The 27,636-nt window shown below is 44.1% G+C and overlaps 1 protein-coding gene across 1 annotated transcript in view; it reads right to left on the bottom strand.

The window, feature by feature from the left end:
• Positions 1-10,354, bottom strand: part of LOC124307026 (uncharacterized) — a 39,898-nt gene extending 29,544 nt beyond the window's left edge. Inside the window, exon 1 of the mRNA XM_046768309.1 lies at positions 10,076-10,354. Within this exon, the coding sequence (XP_046624265.1) occupies positions 10,076-10,166 (91 nt within the window). The 5' untranslated portion in view covers positions 10,167-10,354. The remainder of the gene's footprint in view (positions 1-10,075) is intronic.
• Between the last annotated feature and the right edge of the window lie 17,282 nt (positions 10,355-27,636).

Here is a 27,636-nt window from a genome sequence, read left to right as displayed (position 1 = left end):
GTATAATGTATAATATAACACGAGGTGTTCGGTTGCGGTTAGGGCTGAACAAGTGATTTCGAATACCTCCTGCACTTGATCCGGAATGTAGAACTTTTCGTTACAGTTTCGGAATCTTTCGTAAATCACAAGATAGAAATATAATGCACGGTATGAAAATGTGAAATATTTATTTATGCATGTAAACGGCTGGATCGGATCGATTTTTTTTGCGGGACAGGTTTTTTTTTTTTTTTTGTCTGAAATTGAAAATTGCACACACCGCGGAACGATTACTTGGCAGAAGCAGGCGTTTACTTTCCCCGGCTCTGAGAGCCAAGATTGAGAAAACGAAGAAGAGGCCTGAGCCCATTTTACAAAGGCGCAATATTTATCGTTCGGAAGCCTAGAATTATGGACGTGGAGGCTTGATATAAACGGGTAGATTCAAATTGCGGTTTGAGATGGGAATTTTTATTCATAACTTTTCTTGTCAGGGTCTCGATTACTGAAATCTCTGATAGCCGCGGTTCCCAGGTTGCCACGGGAATTTTTTGCAGCGTGAGTGGTTGTCGAATAATGAAAGTTTGAAATAATAGTTTCGTTGCAATTATCGACTTGACGTGTAACAAGTTAATCATTTACACTGTTTTTATTTTTCAATTCCAGGCGAGGAAAGGACCGGCCTTACATGTTACACCGTTTCGTATACGTCCTATGTTTGATCAAGAAACGATTGATAAAAAAATCGTTCACGGTTTTATGCACGAGTTAACAAAATAATTATCACTTTTTTTTCCGATCGTTAGATTTTTTTATTTCTGTTTATTTCTTTTTATTTTTTTCTTCTCGTCTCTATCCCCTGATACCTTTTAAACCAACACTCGTGTCTCGAAATTATTTCGGTGAATATTAGGTGAAGGTTTTTCGTCTATAATTCAGCTTATATGCAGGTACCACGATACGTTACAAGAACGATATTTATATACCTACACACGGCAAAAGCGACTGGCCACTCATTAAAAACCGCGTATACAGCAATTATTTTTCGTTACACGTATCCGTGCATATATGGCACGAAATATAGGCATACATACATACTCGCACTGTATTGTCTACCTTTGTCTATTATTTGATTGCGCAAATGCAGCAGCAGCAGCAGCAGCGGGGCGGTCGGCATATCGAGTTTCACTTGTAACGAATATCTCTCTGAAATAACGTGATCATGTCAAATGTATACACGTCAAGTTGGATATTCAATCAACAGGTGTTCCCAGCCGATATGTAACGTGGTTTTTAATCAACATCGCTATAACCCGTGTAATGAAACGTTAAATTCTTCATATAAATGAATATCGCAATTGCTCGGGACGCGGAAAAATCCTGGAGAAATTCTACAAATTTTAACAAACTAGTTGATGAAATTAGAGAGAAGAAAAAAAGAATCAGTCCACAGCTCGCTTAAAATGTGTACACTTGATGTGGAATAAAACATGAGGTAAATATAATTCATGTCCCTACAGCCAAGATAACTGCATAAATAGAAAAAGCTGCTATCATTATTATCATTATATTGTTGCACAACGGTCAACGTGGTAATTAAAAGACATTAACGTTCTTTTACACTTAAATTCGTTCTAACGACAAGCGTTAGTTAACACGTCGCTTTTATTACCGGAACGGAAATTCACACCAAGTATTCTCTCTGGTGCTGCTTTTTTCTTCTAGCAATCTCATCTCATTCGATACGACAGCTGTTTGTAATCGATCGCTACTTCAGGATTTACCAGTGTATCCTGCTGTTGTATATCATATTATACAGAAGCGGAACGCGATTAGCGCTTGCCCAACACGCGATGAAATTAATGGTCGAGACGAATCTCAGACCATACGAGTCTTTTTCTACATCGATGAATAAGTTTTATTTCATTCCGGAATGTATCAAAATGAGTTTCTAATGACGTGTTAATTTAAAATCGAAAAATTTCATGGAACGGAGGTTGAGAATCGGTTTAATCGACCATTGCAAGGTGAAATTCGCGGGTGGGAGTGAAAATGTAAAAAGATCTAAACATTGAAGGGCCACGATACCTAATTTTTGAGCAAGCGAAAACTTGATGTATAGAATTCAAAAATGTTGAAAGTAGAAGTGTGGAGAGGTAAAGGAATAGAAAGGTCAGAACGTAGAACGCCGAACTGTAGAATCGTCAGAATTCATGTCCATCATACAGAATCGTACACAGATTTAACCTTTCTAAATTTTCTCATTCGGTATTTCGACTTTCTATATTTACAATTTTCACTTCGTGGACTTTCCACATTTTTAAACTTTACGAACAAGATCTTTGCGTCTATACAAATTTGATATTCTGATCTTTCTAACGATCGACAATTCAAGTATTTTATCCCCACCAAAATTGGTGGCTGGTCTTAAGAATTCCGCGATGTTTGCGATGTTGCAATATTCTCGAGGGTAATTAAATCGCTGTACAATCAAATCTGAGGTTGAGAATGAGTGAATAAAAATTCCATTAAACGACAGAAGTCCTTCGCACGATCGCGCTTAAGCTGCATCAGGGACGTGGACCGAAGTGTATTTCTGACGATAAATAGTCGGCTGCAAGCCGCCAAGCACGCGTTATATGGCCATTCGAATGGCACACATCTGCAAATGCGTGAGTCAGTTGATGCGGGGATATTTTCTAGGCATACCTTGTTTAACTTTAACTTTAACCCGTCGGCTTCTCAGCTAACCCGAGGCTCATTGTGTTTTATTCCTCTTATACGCCGTAATAATAATCTCATATATGGTGATAGCGCCGCGGCGGAATGCCGGCGAGCAGGATAATAAATTTTTGACTCCTTTCAGTCATCCAGGCTGTTGCGTTTCGCAATGGCTGCAATTATCACCACCTCGAACCCATTTAACGGCTCCTAAAACTCGATGCGCGAACGTAACGCGCCAGATTATAAAACCTAAGGCCGCAGGTACGTCGTTTCGAAAATATTTATTGTCCTCGGTCGTTTGAGTGGTGGAATTTACCTGTCGGTCTAACGTTTTATGCTCAAAGATTCAAAGCCTTTGTATTCTTCTACCTCCGTTGCATAGAATTTTTGCCTGAAAATAAACCCACGATTTTCGATAAAACATTGCGTCATAATCACAGACACCGCGGTTGGTTATGTTTCGGCATGTTTCTCGAGAATACTCGATGCGGTTTAATTTTCGTAAAGAATTATGGCCTGTGTGACATTTTTACGATGCCATTCGAATAACGTTATAATCGAGGTGACTTTATGATTCTCCTTCACAGCACGGAGTAAAAATTCGTTCAATATTTAGGCAGGCACGGGCACGATTACAGTCGAACAAAACGTCATGCCAATTCTGTGACCGCATAAATTATAACAGCATAAAGCATATCGAAGAAGACTTTGAAAGTGCAGTATTTCGGAATAAATATTAACAGCTGTAAATAGGTAAAAATAACGACTCATTTGGCGTTTCGCAATTAACTATTGAACGTTTTTGTGCTCCAGTTGCGTAGACTGGTAGTTGGTTTAAACAACGACGCTCGAGGCGCTATGTAATAAACAGGCTATAACAAAGCGAGGAATTGCCCGGGATCGCCGATCCCTTGTGCGGAAGGTGCGCTAATTTGGCCACTGCACACAAAGTGCTTGAAATTTTTGTAAATTTTCACCCCTAGTTTCGAAACCTCCGTGAAACACGAGCGAGATGTTCGCTAAAGTTACCGCGAGTGCAAATATCGCAACTCTTTGTCTCGATTAAACCGCACAGTTGAATATGGATACGTACGTGACTCGTCCAGATCCTTTCGTTCAAGGATGACTAGATCAACGGGGTCTCGGATAATGCGCAAAGCTCGGCTGGGGTGATTCATTTGCATTGGTGCAATCGGCTCTTTCTCTCGCACAATTGCACGGGCCCAACGTCTATCCGCAGGTGATATTACAAACTGCACTGCAGCTTCGGTCTTCCGTTGGTTGTTGCTATCGATCTCATTCGCCTCGCACGCGTTGGTTTTGTTACAGCGCAGGTAGCCAGGCGCCTATCGCGCATTATGTTTCACCTCAAGCGTCAATTAACAGCGTCCAAACCGGCGAACTGCTCGCCGACTACTTTCCCCGAGTCTAACGCGATCATTCGCAGCTATCCAGCTCCTCTGTCGATGTTTATGTTTGTTGAAATTCACCTTAAATCGTCGCACTCGCGGCGCGAGTTGTTAATTTTAAACGGCGTTGAGTCCAGAATGCTCAGCGAATTCCCCGCTCCTCGATCCTTGCAATTCGCAGCTCATGGGTTTTCCCGCAATTGCGAAATTCGCGTTTCACCCTCCGAGCCTCGATTATATCGAGTTTGCCGACTTCGATATTTCGTTGTGGATATCTCGAGAACGACCTTTTCGAAACCTCTTCTCTCGATTATTTCAATCATCGTTCCCACGCTAATTGTTTCTACAAATCGCCGGCTATTCACTCCGCAATTGCGCGTGCGATATTAATCCAAAAGTCAGGTGGAACATTCGTGCAAACGTTAAAAGATCACGTTTCTTTACATCTCTAATGAGATCTCGAGTATTCAACGTCGCTAATTACGCTTACCTAATGCGCATCCAAAGTGCAATTAAGTTGTTACCCCGATACACCGGTTGCAACGGAATAACAATCGCATTAACGATCACCGCTGCACTTTTAAAACGCATAATCTCAGTCGGCCGATCGTCGTAGGTCGCATGCACCGCGTTCACGTGCAGCAGACGACGGTTGTTAAGGAGGGCATTCGATACTCTCGGAGTGGCGGTCAGGTCCAGGAACGCAGGCTGCTGCATTATAGCGTAAGATTTACAACTGCATCGGCTGCACGTGACGGCTTTCCGACGCGGGAGCGCCGTCACGTGTATCCGCAGGTCGCGTGTTTGCGGACGAGATCCTTTCTGCAAAAACCGATTACGGAATATTCGGCGTTACGTTCGAGTTACGCAAGTCTGGTTTCTTGCACTCGGGCATCGAGTGTAAAAGTTTTTGTCGGATCGTTGTCGGAATTTTATTTATGCACGGCGACAAGAAACTGACCCCTGAATCGATGGTTCCACTTTTTATCGATTCTCGTATTGAGAATTGAATTATTCAGATTCCTTTTTTCCATCGACGGGACGTCAAGAATTGTCACGGACGATAATGATCGACTATTATTATTCAGTTTTACCGTTGATAGAAAATCAAATGGACAGAATTCGACATGCACGAATGACTGACTGTCAGTGTGCCGCAGGTAATCCTGAGCCACGCGTAAAAGGTATTCTAATATGGTATTGCTCTTTTCGGTTATTGACAGAATTCGTGGTTTAAATAAGAACCGATATGATTCCTTGGAAATCAAAAGTTGCAGAGAGGATTTCTCAAATACAAATACATAAAAAGAAGCGTGCGATTTCTTCCGAAATTTCGTAATAAATCTAATAACTATCGCAGACGGTGATAAAATAATATCCTAATAGTATGAATTGAGCTTGATGAAATATGTAACGCGTAAAAAATTGCGCAAGAAATGTAGGCCTTAACGAAGTTGAGGATTGATATTGAGGAAAGCCGGCATTCAATGCATCGCACGTGTGCGCATAGTTTGATTGCGGCACGATTCTAATGAGTAATTATTACGGATTGCCGTTGTGTGGCTATGTGCGCAGGAGTTCGAAGGTGCGGGTATAAAACGCGTAGCGTTCGGTGGTCACGGAATGCGGTTCTTATGGCAACGATCGAGGTTCGAGCGGTGTTAAACAACAATTGATTTATCTGCGACAGGTGACCGAGCCTTGCGCTTTAACCATAGTTTTATAAAGATCGAGGTGCAGGTTTAATGTTCCTCCGATAGCTGAATAATTGCCTTTCCCATCTAAGGGCATTCGCTTTGGATATATTTGTCACTGCACCGTTAGATCGGGTTCAGAACCGAGATTAGATCCCGAGTATAAATCGCTGGCACTGTGCGTGAGCTGCAGGGCGGAGGAAATACCTATCAGGTTCGAAATTCATTGGGAATAATTTTTTATTCCTTGACGTACGGCGAATCGATCGATAGTTCGAGATCGGATCGATTGAGCAAACGAAAGTCATGCGTTGCATTTATGTTATACATATATAGGATGTATACGTATATCTGACGGTGGAAATAGCTGACAGGGAATTCAATCGCGTCGCTATACGTATACGCATATACTATACCTACATATTTGAAAAGAGGGAGAGAAGAAAAAAAATTTACAACCTGAATGCGGACGCATGTGAGCGTGCAGGTAGTTACACGTAAACGGGTGTAAAAATGCATTCAGATGGAATTTATAACAGCGAGAAAAGGGCATTACAAAATAAGAGGTAAAAAAGAAAAAGAAAACGGTTAGTCAATTAACGACAGGCATGTTGAAGAAATTGTGGAGCTAGTTCGACTGCATCCCAGGAGACAATGAAACTTGTTTCACCCGGAGAGTTTATTACAACTGGGCGTGTGCGTTTCTAATGTCTAATTTAACATTCTTCGTATCGATTAGACCGCGGCTTATCGACCTACGTATATGTATGCCTCTCGATACGCGGGGGCCAGCAATGAATAATTCCCCGTGACTCTTACCCTCGTTTAACGTATCCACCCGAGTACAGAACGTAACTCATATACCTACATTTTACTGCCGGTAAGAGTCGACGATATTTAACAGATTAAAGCACCTACGTCTAACGCACGCGTATGCTAGTTATTGATTTAAACGTCAACTTTCTATGCGGTTGCAGGAACTGCACGCGGGTAAAACACCTTAATTAATGTCAATCCGACCGCGGGTATCGATACAGAGTTTTCATTCACAGCCTGTACACGGAACGGCGCAATTCCCCATGGACCCCAACCACCGGCACTCAGGAAGTGCCCGAGGCCCCGATCACCAGGGACGAAAATCGCTCACAATAAGGCACCTTGTGTCAAAGGCCAAGCATCGCACTCTGAGGACGATAGAATTTAATACCAGGTCCGGGACGGCGTTGATTTCAATTTTACAAGTGGTAACGCCGAGCGGTTCCGCGGTTGAAATATCTACTCGACGTTTTGCAGACGCGTTGCAAAGAGATACCGTTGGCAGCGAGGCCAACGCGAGAGGAACGAGCGTGCAAACACCTTCAAGTGCGACTTCGGAATCGGTTGATACTCACCTCATTTTGATTTTTTTTTTTTTCGTTTTTTTTTTCTTACTCTTTTCATCCCAATGTTTATATTACACTCTGGTAAATTTTTCTCGAGACCGACTCCCGACTCTTGACCTCGTTAGTATCATTGTCTTCGTTGACAGAAACATGATACTCGATTTTGGACTCACCGAACCACTGAATGTCACACAATTATCCACCCAGTCGCTACCACTCTGAACTAACGTGTCGAGTGTTGGTTATTTTTGTCACAAAAGATCCTGACTATGTGTACACGTACAACATTAAACCAACCGCCGAGATATTATACGGGCTTACCGATTTCTGACCGTGTCCCCATTTCGGTCTAGACAACCGGAATATTTTGCATTTCAATGGACGTAGGTGGAGATAGCATTTTTACCGATCGGCGTTTCGAACAGTTCGCAAGTTTTCATTACTGATATATAAATGCGCGAATACTCAGGCAAGAAGGAGAAGCAGAAGAAACTGACCAATCGATCCGATCGAAACTCCCTTCGGAGTACGAGAGAAAAAATTGTGTTCGATATTCACGATTTCAAATCGATCAAATTTGAATGGATTGCCGCAGCATATGGTTTTGGTAAAAAAGAAAAAGTTGATGCCAGCGGCGGAGAGGAAGTTTGCAAATCGCAGTATCAATTTTGGACCGATTTGATCCAAGTGTAATATTTATGACATGAAAAACGCTGCAGAGTGGAACGCTGCACATGTTTTTGGAACAAGATGACACGAGAATCCGTGTCCGATGAGCATTATGAGGCACTGAAGAAACGCACGTGTGTTCTGCGGAGTGGCGCAGACTCGAGTTCCAAGTCTGCAGGATAGTCACGTGCAGAGGATGCAGTCACGTGTCGCACGTGACTTAACACGTTGCGGGCAATAGCATAACCCGTGTCTCTTTTGCGCGGTTGAACCGTGTTTAGCTGAACAGTGTGCTGCACCACTACACAAGAGAAACTTCAAGTCCAATAACTAGCACGCGTTGAGGTGATTAAAGCCGAGTCAAGGTTTCGGTGGATTTCGTAAATGCCTTTTAGTTTCCGCGGAATTTGACGGAATAAAAAAGTAATCGCGATTTCGCAATGCCGGCGATAGCGAGCGCTCGAATTCGCGAGACAAGCGCGTCGGTATAACGGCGATGAAAATCCTGCGATCAGCCGTTGAAGAGATTGCCGCGGAAAGTGGAGTTTTTCAACCGCCCTTTCGGGCGTTAACGTCTACTTTTGCAATCTATGAACACGGAAGTGCATTTTAATACTCTACGTTGCGAGACTCGGGGATGCGGGGCTATGTGAGTAACTGTTGGCAGGTAGAAAGAGCATGGCTGTTATTAAGTTACGGACAATTACAATAACAACAACCGCGGAAATACGTATAATCACGGCGCTGCGGGTTACGGACGTGAATCGACGCGAGCTACAACCTCGTGCATTTAAATCTCTTCACTTACATTCACCAGAGCTGCAGGAAGACGTAACAGGAAATAGACCGGCTTACAACAATAATCTGTTCAATTTACTGATTTGATTACATTTTAAAAGTTGTTCATTATTTTTACACTAGATTTGTTACGATTAAGGACGTCGTCTAGTGTGAAAGCTGTTTTTTTAAAGGTTTTTAGGGTATTTCTCTGAGACAAGCCATTGAAATAAAATTTCTCATAATGTTCGCATTATATTTATTGACATTTAAACTAACTTTTTACACTTTATGGAGACAAAATGCTAAATAGAACCTAATATAGGTATGTTGCCCGATAGGAACGTATGTAAAAAAATGTGTAGACTTGATATCTCAAAAAGCACTTAACCTGTTCTGCTCAAATTTTTACAGGATCATTATTATTACTAGGATAATCACGATTGCTTGGATGGTTTTTTTTTACGAAAAAAAATTTAAGCCCTCGCATTTTGTTCATTTGTATGGTTTGTAAAAAAAAAAAAAAACCACGAGAGTAATCATGATTATCCTGATTCACGCGATATATAAGTATAATAAAGATTATGTAAGCATTTGAGCAGGGTCGCTTTAGTGCTTTTTGAGTTATAATGTTTACACTTCTTTCACACACGTTCCTATCGGGCGGTATCATTAGGTTATACTCATTATTTCGTCTCCAAAAAATTGACACATTTAGTTTAAATGTCAATAAATATAATGTGAAAATTATCAGAAATTTAGATTTTAATTTAAATTTAATTATCAGAAGGTAAGGCAAGTATTCGGCACTTTTACGATATGAAGAGATTGAATTCTTATTGAAACCCGTAAATTGGTCAAAACACATCAAGCTAGCACTGATATGCTTTTAGCCATGTTTTAGAAACTTTATAAAAAAAAAATGTGTTTGACTAGCCAGAATAGTTTTCAAAAAAGACACCTCGTCAAACTTTATGAAAGTAAATTTCACAGTTAAAAACATAAAAATCGACCTTGATTCCTCGATAAATTTTTGTAAACAACATATCTTCACTTGCACTTTTTTCTCTGCAGGCGATGGGTAAATGGTTCGAATTATTTATGAGGTCAAAGTTAGTAACGTTAACGTAGCGATGTATTTTCAGGAAACACTTCTGTTTAGCAAAATTCGCATTATCCGAGTTCCAGTAAGCCATATGAAAAGTAAAAACAAGCTGATCCATTGGCAAACTTAACTTCTCGGAAATAGGTCATTCTAAAATCGGAAAATAATAATTTTTGCATCAATTCTTTGCTACGTCAACGTCTCGACTTCAGTCTCTTCAAGTTTCGAGCCACCGTTGAAGCATTTCTGCCGATTAAAATTACCCAAAACACCCATACTGGGTTAATATTCTTACCACCTTACGCTGTGTTTAGTAAACAGATTCGCACGTACCTGGCATGAGTCGATCCTGCGGCGGATATCCGAGAACTTGGGTCGCCACGAGGAGTCCGGTAATGATTGCGAAGGCGGTCTTGGGTGTCATGGTCACGTGGGCAGGTGATGAACTCGTTATAACCGTGCGATATTTTCGCGGATACGAAATTAGGTTTCGGGCAAACTGCGGAGAGTGACAAAACTCAAGACTACTGGCCCGCCTGTAAATCTGATTCTAAAAGTCGACAGAGTTCCTACCGCTGTCAGGCTATACGGGAGTCTGGAGGGCCGCCGGCCGCTTTCACCGGCTTTATAGCGACGCTCGGAATCAGGAAAGCTCCTCTTCTCGCTAAGAGGGAAGGGGGCGTCCCTCCCTCGCTCGCTCACTCATTCGCCGTAGAAGCGCTCTCGACTCTGCGCAATTCCCTCACTTGATACTCGATACAGCGAGCGGCGCACTTCTAGCCGGACGCGTGGAACTGGTTTAATTTTGGCGCCACGGCGATAAGGATACCTTGTCAAAAATGGCAGGCGGATACATTTTTTTTTCCGGCTTCCGAGCTTTTTTTATTGTTGCAATTTCTGAGCTAGCAACGACGAATGATTGGAAGACGTCGATTCTTTTGCGACTAGCGACTCACTATACGAATGTTACCAGAGTCAAAGTTGTTCAAATGTGGTTTTTTTTCGCAACATCTATGACACACGCCATTGACGTTTCGAAAGAATTACACTGTTTCAGTAGCACGCGGTGAAAAGCGATTCGCACGGGTGACTTTTATCGCAACACTTTGCACGCTGCTCGAGCGTCCATTGACCGGTCACGTATCTGTTTCAGCTAACAAGGCTTGGCTCAGTTTTTCAAAATCCCCGATGACGCTGAACAGGAAGACGAGGCTTTTCGTTTACCAGTATTAATTTCAGTTCGATATTGTAGTACGAAAAATTGATGTACGCTACTAACTCAATAAAATACAATTTTCACAATGTTCCTTCAACTTCAAACGAATACCTGCCAAATTTGAAATACATATCTCGTAAGGGTTGGCGTTGCACAATTACCAGAATAGTGAACAGCATTTGCGACATCGAATATCCTTGCATCCTGTGAACAGATAAGGAAATGCGGTATAGCAATTACTGGCAGGAAGTGTTGAAAGAAGAAAAATTTTTGTGTTCAAAATACGAGGATTATCTACTCCGAATCTACATTGAAACATGTGGGATCCCCGGAGTATTTCACACGGTGTTAAATGTCACCGTGAGTTTTTGGCACAAGCCACATCTCCCCAGCCTCGGCTGATCATCATCACGAAATTTCTTTGTCAAGCGGCAGCTACAACGGAGTCTAGAATTATATGTTTGACAGGCAACTGTACAAGCCGGAGCGATGTCGACGTAGGACCGGGTTATTGTACGTGTAATTTGGTTGTTGCGATCTATGAACCAGATGAGAAAGTGCACCAGAGTATAAACTGCGATCTGGAGCAATAATATTGCGCGTCTAGCGAACAATAACGTAATCTTCGCATTAGTATGTCACTAAGACAACCCAACGAACTGAGATCTAAATCCATGAATGAGACCGCCTCTTTGTCCGCGACTTGTAATCCCTGAAAATATTAAGCAATTGCTTGTTCGACACGAGATGAGATTCATTATCTGTTTGGTACTGCGGAGAAAATCCGACGATAAAAAATTTTTCACTTTCTTAATTCTCAATAGCGGTTCACCGAAATTGCAAGTTGCAAATTTGGAATGCAAATGACGATTTCACCTCGAAATTAAAGACGCGAATTTACACGCCGTGCTAATGAAAAGACACGAGGGTAAAATTGAGAATTATCGACATTGATTTTTACACGACGAAAAATAAGCTCGGATTATTTTGTACCCAATTTCAACAAGGATACGTGTATTCAAGGGTTAAAACGATACGTGCATGAGTCACATGTACAAGTGAGGCGAAGCTGTGAGAAGATATTTACATAAGAGATTAACTCAGATTCAATCACCCGCTGCGATAAATCCCAGGGATCTCAGCGGGTGGTGACCAGGTTCGAAGTGGCTATCAGATATCCTTGCCTGGTAAGCGTAAAGAAGTAAAGTACCCATTATAAACGATCGCGGTCTGCAGGAATTTGTCTGAGAATCGTTTGAGCCGTTCCATCCATCGCAGACGGTTGCTGACTTGAATCGATGATGAATTTATCGATATCCACTGGAAGCCCGTCAGCGGTTCCCGACGATCAGCGAATGCACTCGATGCGGTAGCAGCATGGACGTCCCAGAGTTAATTCTTGCGGATTCGAAGCGATCCGGTGCTCATTAATTATTCAGCAGACCTTGCCGACGCGGTTACTCGTGATCGGGATTTATGTGATCCAGTATCTCATAGAGCTGCAGCTAGGCGAAGCTACTCTTCCGCGTTCTTGTCGTCCGGCTTCCTTAACGCTTATTGTGGGTGTGGTCGACCGATACAGCTCTGATGTCACGGGTTAAATCAAGGCACCACCGAACGGCCGGAACAGACGGAAACTGTTTCTTTTTTCTACGTAGAGTTTTTTGTCGCTCTCACCTCATGTGGGCACGAGCTGAAGCAATGTGGAGTATTACGATTAAGAAACACGAAATGGCAAGGTCACGATGGCCTTGTTACAATGATATTGCACGACGTGTGCTCACGCATGGGTAATTGGGTCTATGTAGGCACGTCCATTTCACCTCTTATTTTAGAAGTGGCACGCTGCGTTCCTCCGTTCGAAACCGGAGATTAGAACCTCTCGCGTACCGGCTGATCTGAACTGTTCAACTTCTCAACTGCTCTCTGACGTTCAACGCGGAAGTAACCGGATAACTCGATTCGCTGACTGTTACGGAGACTCGCATACCCGGCCAAGGTGCTATTGATAATTACTTACAGCTCAGGGGCGAAAGGACGAGGTCGCCCTTTGACTCTTGCTTTTCGTAGTTTCTTCATCGTTAATTTCCCGCCCAACTTGGCCAGAGCAATGAAAGGTTCGGCTAATGTGCCTTTTGATCATCGTTCACCCAGAGCACATGATCCGCTGCCTGGCTCCATTACGAAGTCGCATGACTGTTGGAGACCGCGTTGTAAAGCACTCCAATGTGTGGCACCAAGAGCTGGCATTTGTGACTCAACGATTTTTTTCAACTACGGATGGGAATAAAAGGTTACTTGCGCTATAGACTGTCTTACGACGATCCTCCCCCTGGCTGCCAATGTAGCAATTGCGGATGCTCAGCTTTGTAATTTGTTTGATAACGGGGATTCTCTCGAACCTTCGAGGCGTCAATTATGACACAATTTAGCAGCTCTGAACGCCTCGAAGCCTGGCACTCGAAGCGAAGGGAGGACTTTGCGATTGTCATACGATGTGCGAGTTGTGTCATCGACGTCAACTGAAAGCTGTCGCTGCACTTGAATTTCATTCTCCGGGCGCAAACACCATGGCATATTATACCCATGCACTGTTGGTATTCATACTTTCGTCGGCCTTGAAGTGGAAAAGTTCCTCACAATCTCCCACGCCGATCGGAGTCACTATGTTTCAACACACATGCGACTGGCCGTAATATTTCGCCACGTATATAGTAATGACTGTGACCCGTTAAATATGTCAGACAATTCATCGTACACACAAGAGTAATATCGAGGGCAGGAGTTTGTAATTAATTGTACTTACTCCTTTAGCGATACGCGTATATAAGCTTATTATTTGATGCTCCTGATCCCGGCTTGTGAGCTGTGGAACTCACGCATTTCTATGCCGGCTCTCAACGGCCTTTCAACTCATTGTTAAATTAATTCGGTTGAACACCGTAGGTCCTTTTCTTAATTCATCAAGCAAGACGTTCCTGCGCCGATACAGAGTATAAACGATAACGTCGAGACAATGAAGACTAAACATCGTCATTAGAAAGTGTCCTCTCTATGCGCGCGTTTTACTCGCAGAAGAACTTCTGATGAAAAGAAAATTTCTACCTTCCATGCATTATTCTTATGGCTGCAGTTGATGAGATCAGTGCACAAACGACGCGAGCAAATGTGAAAAGGTGAAACGTGGTTTGTTAATAGCAATCGGATTGAGAGTGAGGCTTATAACGATCGTTGCGGAGCTTACCGTTTCTGCAGGGGTAAGAAGAGATGTCAATTTGTTGGCTAATTGAGAGCGAAGCAAATTGGATGCGCTTGATTCGCGACGGTCTAACATATCGGCTCGATCGCTGAATAGAAATCGTGTTGCAAGAAATATGAGGCGATAGGCAAAAATCGGAGGAACGATCTCGTCGTTCTTTAGAGTAGATGCATGTATAAATAATCGCAGATGCCGATGGGATGCTGCGTTTCAACCGTGGAAAATAATTGGCGATTCGGTGCGTAATCCTCAGCAATAATCGGCGTTCACAGGATATGGAGTTACATCACCAACGCCTCGAGGAGGGGAGATAAGAGCCCGGCTGGTTCCTTTTCAGGGTATCAACTGTGGATCAGACGCTTCTAACATAATCTCGACCACGCTTCTACCTCTTGGGCTAATTAACTGAGCTCCATGTGCCGTTCCGTTTCAGCACCTGGTCTGTCACTGCACGTGGTTGAGTTTCCAACCGCGTCTGCGAATGTCATTGCGAGTGTGAGCCGACTCGAGTAGAGTAGTATAAGTAGTTTAGCACGTCTCGATCAGCACGCTTCCAGTCCTGCTGGTACATTTCAAGACCAGCACCTGAGCTGGCGTGAGAGTAACACGGATGATTCAAATGACTAACAAGACTCTACACTGCGCCGCTGCGCTATCCGTCAGTGATCTATTTGTCCCCGATACAAACCCCATTCAATTCACCCATGCCATAACTCCATCTGCCAATTAATACAAATAGAAGCCAAGAAGGTTGGCTTGTGCTTGACTTGCACAAGCTAAAGTCGGTGTCTTCTGTACCGCATATCCACTATCCAGATATCTGTCCGATCGCAATCTGCAAGGGCATCGCGATGCGCCGCGATCAGTGTTTACTTACTTCCATTCAAGGCTTTTATGTTTAAAACGTGGGTTTTGATTGGCAACGAGTGGGGGATTCTCGGGATTCATGAATAAATACCGTCAGAATATTTTTACTTTTTAATCCCGAGAGTAAACTAGGATTTTGCGAAAGCGTTGTCAAGGGAGAAGGATCGAGGTTCCGCAACAAGAGAGTATATCTTGTTTAATGAGCAGCGCACATGAAAGTCTAGCCACGTTGAGTCGAGACTGGAAGGAGTGACTGGGCTTAAACAATGCTCCATCTTATCTCTGTCCTATATCTGCGTTATGTAGGCAAACCTCTTCGCGCGGCTTCCACGAAGCAAAACAGATTCCGTAAAAGAAAAATTTAAGACCGCTAGTGATCAGCACCCGTGTGAAAACCTCATATGGTAAAATATTCGACGTACGAGTAGAAGAGATTATCGACCCTAAGAATCCCCGACGCCTGCAGTAGATGACGAGGAAGCGAAAAGATACGTACCGATAATAATTCACTCTGGATCGTAATAAATAATTTACAGCAGCTCTTGAGTGAAGTATATGTATTCAGTTTACCGGGGCTTGCATGAATTTTGACAGAATATGATTTATGCGATGATTACTTAATTGCAATTTGATTGGCCGTTCTCGTGATCTTTTGATGAGTTTTCCACCCACACACATACCATGTCTTGGTTACGGGTACTGAATTATTGTACGTTCAGTGAACGCCTGAAGCGAGGTGAGAAGATCGCAGACGTGCTCTTGGGTACGGTTATTACGTTATAGTAAACAATTTACCTGTATTTTTACTTGAGAAATGAAGATATCCACCAGCGATCAGAGACCGCCACCAGCTATTGGAAATCTTCTACACTGCGACACGGTCCCTGATGAGTTTTGCTTCGCGACCCGATGAAGCAACGAAGGGAAAGATCATCGGATCAGACTTTATCCTCCACGATTTCACGTGTCTTAGTATCGCCGTTGTGCAATTTCGCGATTATTATGACTGTCAAACAATTTTATAGAGGTGGGGTTCCGGTGTTAAAGCCTGCGTACGTCTGCACAAACTGTAATAAAAGGTCAGTGGGTCTTGATCAAGTGGTTCTAGATCAAGCTGCTTGCCGGTTTTTATTGTCCCAGTTGCAACGAAGCATGTTAGCACCGCGGTTACAAGAGCGCGGGATCTGTTTCCGATCACCTAGCGGACCTGGACTGGGATAACCGGAGAGCCCAGAGTTGGCCAATTATCATTTGTATACCTATGCAAATGACTCGAAAATGATTTCACGCACTTAAGGCTCCGCTGAGACTCTGCGGAGTCGTGGTTAATGGATTTGCTATGGACTATCAAGCGATTGTGCCCGGTTTATGTTCGCCGCCGTCTCGTGAGTGACGTGCAATGTGTGTTAGAACCGCAAACGCGAAACATATTTGTATCGAGGATTGACCGGGGTTTAGCTTTCGAACTAGATATAATAATTAATAAACCATGCAGTTTGTAAACTCATGCAAATTTATGCCGATTTTATCCGAACGATGTGATGGATTGACCCGCACTTTGTTATACCTCCGAGTATAATATAACACGGTGTTAGGCTGACGCACGAATTCATAATTCGTCAGCAGAAACAAGCGTTCGAACAATCACACGCAGAAAGTAACCCCGCAGAATCAACATCTCAAATGCAAATCTCAAAGCACGAATTACACGCAGACGTGACTATAACGCTATCCCTATTCATGTGTGAAAAAGTATACGGTTGAAAGTTCAGCCTGCTCTACATCGTCTCACTTCCCAGGTGTAAAATGTGTATAATTAACTTGGAATGACTTGTGGAATCGTATATTATAATTGTTAGCTACTCTAGGAAAGAGCTCTCATTGTTCCACACCGCTGCAACCATTGTTCATCTCACCCAGTCCACATGGCCAGGCTTACTCAGCTGGCAATAGTTCGCCTCGATGTAATATTCCTGGGTGATCGCAATCATCGACCAACAGACCTAACAAAGCTGCTTTCGAAACTCACCACATCGAAATTTTTCAGGCAAGGTAAAACACCCGGGCTACAACCACACCCCTTCACCTCTGCGCCAACAGTAAGCAAATTCAGCCACCAAAAGACGCGGAAGTAAACTGTTACACCACACAAAATCACGCCGCCTTGAGTGGTACGCGTTAAGTTCAGGTCGTGACTGTCCGATACTGCGATCTTTGACACGGTTATAATTGCCCGGAGAAGGAACGAGGCATTTGCATGAATGGTCCAGACCATTCGAAGTCATGCTTTTTGTCCGTTGACTGTGTTTGAGTGCGATGATTCGGTCCATTGTTCTCGCTCCATGACGGTCCCTGATGACAGATCCAATCGAGCCTCATGGTCTTCGAGAATCCCAAAAAAACTGGTGAACGCGTAGCCTCTCGCTTTACGTGAGCGAAATCTTTGTCAGAATATGTATTCTCTGCACCGAGGTGATTAACCGATGACCGTGATGAATGACGAGGTTTCAGCAGACAACGACTGCACTACGGATTTTTTGAATTCCAATCCTCGTCGGCTTAACACTTTGCGTCACCTCCGAGCCTTTTGTGGCTAAGGAGGCACTGTGTTCTGATCCTGATGCCCACGCTTGTTCCCGATCACGGGCATCGACTCACTTCACCACCTTCTCCTGCGGGGGACCATGGTTCGCTGGTATCGCCTCGGTGGGATCGTTGTGCAACTGGACCACCCCACTGCTTCTGGTATGCTGATCTTCGTTACCTGATTTCCGAGCGGCGAATGAACTAGAAATTCGTACTTACGGAGCGGTATTTTCACCCTGGCAGAGCTCTCACAGTCGCGATATAACCTTTTAATATCACGCCACAGTAAATTATAGAGATGAAACTAAACAAAAGTCAACTTCGTGCATGCGAATGGAGACAGCTCACCTGGCTTCTGACGCAAAATATAGACTCCCAGTTCAGCAGTGTCGTTCTTCAGGCTGCTCATTAATTTTCCCAAGTCAATTGTTGTGTCATGGCGCAGTGATTTGCACAGGCACCCCGAGTTTTGCCGAATACAAGAATAACACCTCCTCCAAACTTGACGCTAGTCAATCGAGCATATTTCATTATGACTTAACACATGGAATATTGCCGCTTCTCCCGCTGCTATCGTGGGCGCAAACTGGTAACAATTGGATTTTAAATCGACTGACATGGCGGGTCGTCGATGTCACACTCCTCGCTTGTATATCAGCCCAGCCCAACTTTCTTCTGCTTAACGGGCAATCAGCTTCTTACCAATCGTATCTGGCTACCAAATCTCAACGCTGCTCAATTCTTGCGCAACCCACTCTGGGCCTCCCGTTAACCAGTTGATGGACACCGATACATTCGAAGTAATCAGGATAATATCCTTGCTCATTGGTCGAAAAGGATTTTGCTACAATGCCGAATGAGTTCGATCATTTGTTCTATAGAAATATTTATTCGACACTCCGTCATCACGCGTCTCTTTACTTGACTTTCTTTATGAAGGCTTGGTGAACGCGCGAAATACGTAGAACGTGACATTAAAGACCCTCGGGTTAATCCCGAACGGCGAAAAAGATTGTGATACAACAACAGGCTGGGTTTTGTTATTTGGACAAAGCAGTGTAATATCATTAGGAGATAGTATGAGGTTATCTAACCGAAGTTATTAACTGGTGAAAAGGAACCAACAATTCGGTGTATTGATTGAATTACGTAAGATAAATCGATTCTGCTGACAATGGAACGTGGTTCGGCGGAGGCTGATCGGTTTCTGAGTGAAACAAGAACCCGTGATTCTCGTCAGCGAAGATTTGGTCAGGGCGATAGTGAGTTGAAACAAGCCTTCTTAATTCCTGAGACAACACTGCCGAGTCACCGAGGAAACCAGCGATATTTCATACGCAGCCTTTCTGTTTTACAGAACGATGGTGATCTACGGATGAAAAGGTCTGTACCTTACAGGCCCGGTGTTCTCTCAACGATCGTAATTGTGCCGCGTAGACAGGTTCCTCGTTGACGAAAAACAAATCGGCGTAACCGATCGGCGAGGCCGTCGAACCGGGTCGCGGGTGGTGGGCCCCAACGCATATCGACGCCGGAAAAAAACCAAGGGAAAAAGTTAGAAGTACTTATACTTCCTACTCTGTACACACCTTGCTAAATCATCCGGAGAAATTTTTGAACGGTACACCTTGCGTAACTGTATCTTACAAACGTTCTGGACACTGCAGCGGGCAAACTCTCCCGCCTCGAGAATATTCTCCATTTAGGGCTGATATAACAGCCGGATGAATTCGGTGCTGTGGGCGGATTGAGAATGCTGATTGAGAAAAAGTACACTTTTAATGTCCAGGTTACAGCGTGGAAAACTGTAAATTGAGGTGAAATTCACCACATGTGTGTATAATGAACACGTCGTCGGTTTTTGTAGTACTAGTAAGTAACAAATATGAAAAGTCGAATGAAAGTGCTTATTACCTTAGAAATCTGTACGCTCTGTTCCTTCGTACTTGAACCTCGTGATGATCCAATAAACATCTCCTCCCGAGGTTCAGGTGCTACAGGTATTCGACGGCCAGTCCTGTTCGATCCTGCTTTCCATTCCTCAATATAACATCACTTATGACTCTTCTGAAAGTCGTGAGTCACCGTGTGGATCGAACCAGTATATCATGTACGTCGAGCCTTGGCTTGCTTTATGAGGATCTCAGCAAGCCGACAACAACTTTTAACGATTCCCCGTGAGAGCTGCGGTGTTACGAGATCCACGAGAGCGAGGTTTCAGCGATCCATGAAAATGGATATGCGAGGACGCTTCAGAAGCGTTCGGATACACAATTTTTACCGACCGAAACGACCTGGTTACAGGTTCTGAATGGCTAGGCATTCATATCTGGCTGGTACCCGATAAATTATTTTAGAAGTCTGAGATCACGAGGCCCAGGATCAAGGATGACCAGATTCATCGTAACAAGACAACGGCTCAACAAAGAGTCAATCACGTCCAGTATGCAATAACTCACGCGATGGAAGTGAGATGAGTAGGTGTATCCGTCTTACGTCTCTCCGGTGCCTCTGTAGACTCGGGCGAGAACTCGCACGTGTGCTTGGGGGGCTTCGAGGTGGTGAAAAGGCCTGAGCTAATGCAGAAAGTGATTGTGAGAGACTCGGTTGTGCTGATGTATGCGACTAACGACCAGATGCACGGATGCGCGGCTGCACGACTGCAGGCTCATGTTGCCTCCAAGTTGGTTCATCGCACTTTGCTAAATCACGACGCTACAGGATCCGGAGCGGAATAGGTCAGTGGGAATCGAACGTTCCTAACGCCGCGACGTAGCGACGTGCCGACGAAGCTCAGGGCGGATGTCGAAGTGAAATTCTGCTCTCGTTATGTACCGACGTCGAGCCATGCATGGAACGCCCGACTAGAATGCCCGTTCTCCAAAAAATCTATCGAGAACGCCGCCGATTGCCGGTATTTAAGGTATCGAGACCTTCTTTTTTTTCCTTTCTAATTCGATTCCAGGTTCCATTATAATGACACTCGCGGGCTTCAATCGGGCTGATAATTATTTCTCATATCGTTGGGGGGAAAAGCCGTGAAGAAAGTAATCGACTTGTTTCTTTTTTCTTTGGTTCTAGTTTTCGTTTATGTTTTTCGGTTCAATCGTTCATAAGATCGTGGGTACCAAGTGTCTGCCTAACGGCCAATGAAACTGCAGTTCTTTGTCGTACGATATGTAGGCGAGTGGCCGTTACCTGGGAACTACATCGTGGTAACGGCTCGTAAAAACTTATTACCGAGGCATTAGCGTCCATTAAATAATAAACACAATGATCATTCTCGAGAAAACAAGAAATGCTCTCAAATCACGGTACCTGCCAATCTCTGCACCTCGATCACTCCGCAATTATTTATATTCTTCAGCTATTCATTTACCGCGGTACATAGCCCACTTCACATTAATTCGTTCTACCTAATGATAATTGGATCAAGTTTTCCGGCATCACTGGGTGAAGAGCTTTGGGTTCTCAGTCACGGATTTGAGTCGGGTGATCGAAAGAAACCCCGGGAACCTCATAATTCACTGGAGACTCGGGGGGATTGGAAAGTGTGAGTGAGATCCTTGGCCGGCTTCGGCGTATCGATGACAGTTTTGCAACGTTTCGTGATTATCGGCACTATTGTTTATGCGAGAGAATCGTTTTATACATCGTCAAAGGATGCGGCACTCGAGGGTATGCAGGACCTGTAGGATACGTGGAACAATTATGGGGTGTCCTTCGAGCCGGTGAGCCGGAGGTACTCTTGAGGAATTACCGAGGGAAGTAGGAGAGTAAGAAACGAGATTGCAGGTGATCACAAAGGAGGTCGATCAAAGATCACACCTTGAACTCTCGTTTCCTCTCACTCTCTCAGTTCAGCAATGGGATGAAATGAAAATATGACTCCGGCAGTGTCCAATTCGATGAGAAGTCGAGAGCGCAACAAGAAACCTATTGTTCAAAATATCGATGACACTGTTCGAATATACGCTCGTGTTTAAGATCAGACAATTCCGAACAGCATCGCTGATCACTGTTGACGCGTCACACATTCTAGGTCGCGATTACACCACCTTATTATTTCCATCTTGTTACGTCTTGGTAACGGATTAATTTCCCCGCTTCGATGCTTCGGAATAAACTAACGAAACAGGCCCTTAGTTGCGCATAATTTTCCATACGTGGTATATGATCCAGTTTCCGCTCAACGAACTCGCCTACGATTCGTTCTGCCTCTCTTCTAGAGATTCATTCGGAGGGAATTAATCCGGTAAAGAGACGTCGGTGCTAGAGATAAAGCATGGTTACCACTTCCTCTTGCCCAACCGCGAAGCGACGCTGGCTGTTCTTCGTGATGGCGAATTTTGCCCACTTTTACGTTAGGAATGATGCGATGCACCTGCTGTGGAAATCGCAGATCGCAAAGACATGGTGTCGGATTTACGATGTGGATGTGACCAGTGATCGAAGGCGCGATTCTTGGTGTGCCCTTGCATACCTCGGCGTTGCCGATTTAAATGCCGGGCGCTCCCTTCTCACGTTGGTCGATCCCTATTATCCGCACCTCTACAAACTGCAATCCCGTAAAGATTGTAGTAATAATACGCGAAGTATAGGTACCACCGACACGTACAGCCAGTCGATGTTACTCGCGAGTCTTTGTTTACTGGCAGCTGCCACTTAATCCACGGCGTTGATAGAAGCATGGTTCCATGTTCTGCTTAGCTAAGCAATTCTCTCGAGGATAGAAGAAGATGGAAAATTGCCAAACAATTGTAAATAAGACATCAGTTGAGGAGTCTGTTGCTGGCGCAGTTAATTGTCACGTCAAAAAAATCAGTCAAGGTAATCACAACACAACTTTCGGTTTCAGTTTTGCGCGGTGACGCGTCGAGCGAAGCCCGGATCGCTTGAACGTCTGTATCCGGCACTCACGAACAGCCAGGGCTTGGTCAGGAATCCTGAGGTAACGAGTCTCGTTTACAACGGCCCAGGGACCAGCGGCCGATTCGGTCCACGTGCTGGTTTTTTTTCTGGTCCTCATTTTTTGCTCGATTCGAGTGCTCTACTTTTGTTTGTGTTTTTCGGGGCGTGGGTGGATTAGGTCAGTGGTCGAGGGGCGCCACGCCAGCGTACCTTGATGGGTGATATCAATCGGCTCCTACATCCGTAGACGTGTAGCACTTCGACTCAACCTTGTCACCTCGACCAGCCCTGTCGCGATGAAAAAACAAAGGACATGTCAGTACACCGTGACATTTCCTGAACACCCACGAAATCAGCCACTACATTATATTCTATTTCAACACACGCTGCAAATGGTCTAACGTACGCCGAACCGTGAATGAGTTCCGGTGAGCACGACTAATTACGACAAGCATTTTTGAATTCGTATCCATCGACCGACGGCGCTGTTAAATATTTCACGATTGAGATATGAGCTGTTATAGGCGATACTCACGATGTTTGGTCTTATAAAAACGCCCTGCCAATAGGACCGAGATTTCAATCAAGATAGACATGCAGTATCGTTTAGTATAGTTAAATGGGTTAACAATCTCGTTTGAATCGGGAATCAGGCGACGTGGGTATAATAAAATTACAACAAAAAAATAAGTGTTTATATAAATTGCGATTTGCAAAAGTGGCGACGGAATTCGTGGCGAGAAAGTTCGGCAGTCATCGACAGCTTATGACCGCCGGACCGACGAGCAGCGATGCAAAATATGTTGGCGATAACCTCTGATGTCAGGAATGCGAATAAAATTCCACCCATGGTTTCTCTAATTATAATCGATAATTGATCGCACGGTCTTGCGCAATGCGTGTGCGAATCGAACTACCTTTTCCACCGTATTATCACGAATCCATCGTTCCTTTTGCGTTTCGCAACACTTTAATCTAGATGTCGCAAAATGCGGCATTTGAAATGAGAAACATAAGGAAGCACGGTCCAATATGTTACGTGTGTGCACCAGTGCCTCTCGACGTAAGCTGAGTCTGGATTACTTTTTACCACTATCGACAGACATGACTCTACCTGCATTATTCATACGATGAACCGGCGCCGGCTCTTCCAACGATTAGATTCATAGTTTCACATCGAATCACATGCATCTACTCGATTCATCCTGGGCTACAGTACGCGTGCCTAGTCACGCGGCTGACACCGAAATATCTTTCAAAGCTTTTTGCCTCCCATCCAGCTGATTTTCTCCAACCTCAAGCTCTTAGCCTACAATCCTGCGTCAATCGATTCCCCGAAATGATTTGTAATCCCTGTAACTTAATACCCAGTTCATGAGCTGATCCGAGGACCGACAATGTAATGCAGTCAATTGCACAGTTCATGCATATATCAGATTCAATCCCGATAGTTCGAATGACAATCAGTGGCTGTGGTTATCGACCGAATAAGAAAATTAAATTGCATCAGCGCTGCACCTGACTGAGACTATTTCTTCGAGCGGTGACTTCGATGTGGGCGTTGCATCCTTGATCAGAATCGTAAGCCCAAAGTTGAAAGACAACATTGCTGCACCATTCATGAACCTCTAAATTTTTCAGCATTTATCGCAGCGTCTTGGGACTATTTTCGGTCTAACTTTATTCCAGCGTTTCAATAGATTGACAAAAATATTACTGAAAAAATCAAAAGTTTCTAGTCTTCCTTTTATTTCCCCATTTTTACAGCCGAAACTTTTAGTCTTAGAACCATTTGAATGACTTTTACCATGATAATATGACCCTTAAGAATTCCAAAAAGGCAACCTCAACTTCCTAGAATTAACAGGTGCGGAAATGCGACGAAACTTTTTTCTCTTTCAGTAGTTCCTCAAAATACTCGGATTGGCAAGTGGATACAATCTTTTTCACTTAATCGCCCGTCGTTGACCTCTTTTCTCTGTCGACTTTGGCACCGCGAGGCAGCTGCGTCTGATAATTCAAGCCGTTCGTGAATTCGATTTTTCTCTAAAGTGGTTCATCTGCGAGGTCACATTCAGGGATCTAGAAAGTGCTCAAGTACAGTTCAGACCGGTATAATAATGCGCAAAATGCAATTCATTGCCCATGTACCGATCCGGTTGTTACTCTGAAAGTGGCGTTGCGGGTCTCAAGAACTAAGAGTGGTTGGTCGGTGGATAGTACACCGCATCTACTGTAACATTTGAAATGCATCCCTTTGTTCCCGGTAATGATTGACCTCAGTAGCGTCAACCCGAGACTAAAAATGATAATTGCGTACTCTCGCATGAAGAGAATGTATCGATAGATGAAAGTGTACAAGTTGTTCAAGGTGAAGATTCATTATTCTTCGGGCCGCGTATTTTGACTTACTCACACTCAGGAAACTGACGGGTTTTCGAATATTACCCAAGCAACTCACGCCAGTCCACTTATTGATCTTCTCACACATTCCTCACGAATTTTTGCAACTCTCCCAGCCATCTACTGCGGTTATAATTGTGCAAGTGCACGCGTACTTGCAGAGTAAGGTTTCGTCACGCCTTTATCTGCTGTAAACGCGAGATCCTTAGCACGTGATCTTTCGTTTGGCGTCGCAGATACCTAAGTAGTAATTACTCGTCAGAAACCGAGACCTTATCACTGATCCCCAACTCGCCTTAACTCCGTTAATTTCCAATTCTCTTTCCAATCCCGAGACCTTGATGTAGTCAGATATTTCCCTAACTTTCGCGGTCCCACACGGCCATTCTCAAAGTGGTACCTTTTTCCAAAAAATCACCACGAGCTGCTGACGAAGCCCTCTAGGCGTACGTTGTAACTTCTATGTAAATTTGTCAATCAGAAAACGTTCCGAGCATGGCGTCATCCCGCTGTACGGTACCGACAGGATTAATCACAGACATACCTCTGCAGTTGTTCAAGTGAGATGGTGTTGGTGCACACAAGAATCAGCGCTCGGCAAGCCGATCCGGTGAAGGTACAAGATTATCTGCTCGCGGTTTACTCGCGCACTGGGAAGATTGAGGTGGGTGCGGTTCCCTTGGTACCCGAAGGATCGAGCTGGCAACATTTCATCCGTATTTTGCATTCTGATTGGAATGTCAGGTAAACGATTAACTCAGGAGTCGTATTGATCCCGAAATCCGATCCCCTCTTCTCTGATGCTGCAGCTTCTGTCCCAACGATCCTTTCCATTCTGCAATGAAATTTGTGGCCAGCGTTTGATCATCTTGATGTGCGATGGCTAGGTACAAGGTGTGCGGGGATAAGTATAGAGTCCAGCTGAGACTCCCATGCTCAGACAGCATAGGTAGGAAGGTCTGCATGAGCCTCCCACAGAACTGGCATACGGTTTCAGCAGCATAGGTATATGTATACCTACCGACAAACAAAGAGCTGGCATTTGAATGCCAGGAGATCACCGGCACAATAGCAATGTGCTAGCTGCAGCTCACTGTCAGCCAGGACCAACAATGAAGTGTGCCAACATTGCAGAAGGTGTTCCGACTCCGGAGTACGACCAGTCCCGAGGCTATCCACGGATTGTTTCGACTTGCCTTCCATTCCGACAGATCCCATGGCGTCGGAACTGCCGAACATAATTACTGGACATCGCGGCTAAGCCGTTGATATTCCGTGTCTTCGACAGTGAGTTATTGTGGCCCGAGGTCGGCGGTCGGGCCCCGAGAAGAAAGTGATAGAAATTATACGCGGATGATCTCCGACGAAGGCGCTTTCTTATTATGTATAACTAACCGCTGTACACGCCATCCTTGTCATGTGTGCTGCGTTCTATGCTCATGCATGCCTGGCCATGACGTACTGCTTTGCCGGTGTGTTACATGTCAAGACCACATTCCCTCGCCCCCGCAATAAAATATTACCGCCCGATGTTCCGCGTCGGGAGTCAAAGGCCAGAAGCCGTTTTAGCAGCCGTGCGACGTACACCAAGTAGGCTGATGAATAAATATGTGCCTATTAGATAATGTTTTTCTTTTTAACCACACTCACGAGCGAAAGTTCACGTTTTTAGCGTATTTTGTCGCAACTTCTCGCACGAGATCACCGTTAGTTCGTTTTTTTTATTTTTATTTTTTTGAAAAAGCGTTCCTTGCCAATGGCGAGTATTATTACGATATACCTTGATCCTATGAGATGCGTGGTTTTCAGCTTACTTCGGGGTCTCGTTAGCGTTCACGTAGAATAATACTGGACGTAAATTAACCTGGACCAGGTGTAGGTACGTGGTACTAAATAAGGCTGCGACACACGTGCCGCACTTGAGAACAGAAATGAAATGGAGAGTGAAAAAATGTTATACCTACACATGGTGGATGGAGTATTGTTGTCGTTGGAAACTGGACTGTAATTAATCGGAGCTAGTTATACGCATAGAATATGGATTGGGTCAGCGGTGAAGGAAGGTTAATTATAAAGTAAGACTGTGACGATTTACTTTGACAGACTAGAAAAGAAAACGCACGACTGATCCTACACGAGCTGCCTAAATGGAGCAAAACAAATTTATTAGCTCGCCACAGAGCCGTAAATCTTTGTTCCCGTCCATTCAACACCCGCCCAACTTCCTCGCTCTATTCAAAACTTTAAGCTCAAACATTTCTGACCCACGCCTAATGGCACACAGACACTGAGATGTCTGGTCTGATCTGAATGGCATTTTTTTTATTCTTCGCTCACGCTGACGTTTACTTTGCGCCTCCGACATGAAGGAAGCGATCACGAATTCTCCATGATTTGCGCAAACGTGGGAACATGATACCGATGAGTGTTTGCCTGTGAATTGCGGTGAATATGATTATGTGAAAGCGAGAATACAGCGTAGTTTTAGTAACAAGACTCATTTTCAACCTCCTGAGGAAGGTCCCGGACTGCGTATTTTGCGTAACGATAGCTGATTTTCTCACTTGATCTCTGACCTCTAAAACGCGAAATGGTGTATAATATGCAATTTATAGGCAATATTAACGCGTGTGACTTCTTGAACAAGGAACT

The sequence above is a fragment of the Neodiprion virginianus genome, chromosome 6 (genome assembly GCF_021901495.1).
Source record: "Neodiprion virginianus isolate iyNeoVirg1 chromosome 6, iyNeoVirg1.1, whole genome shotgun sequence".
Classification (NCBI taxonomy): Eukaryota; Metazoa; Arthropoda; class Insecta; order Hymenoptera; family Diprionidae; genus Neodiprion; species Neodiprion virginianus.
Note: the sequence above shows the minus strand (reverse complement) of the source record. Positions and strands in the feature narration are given on the sequence as shown.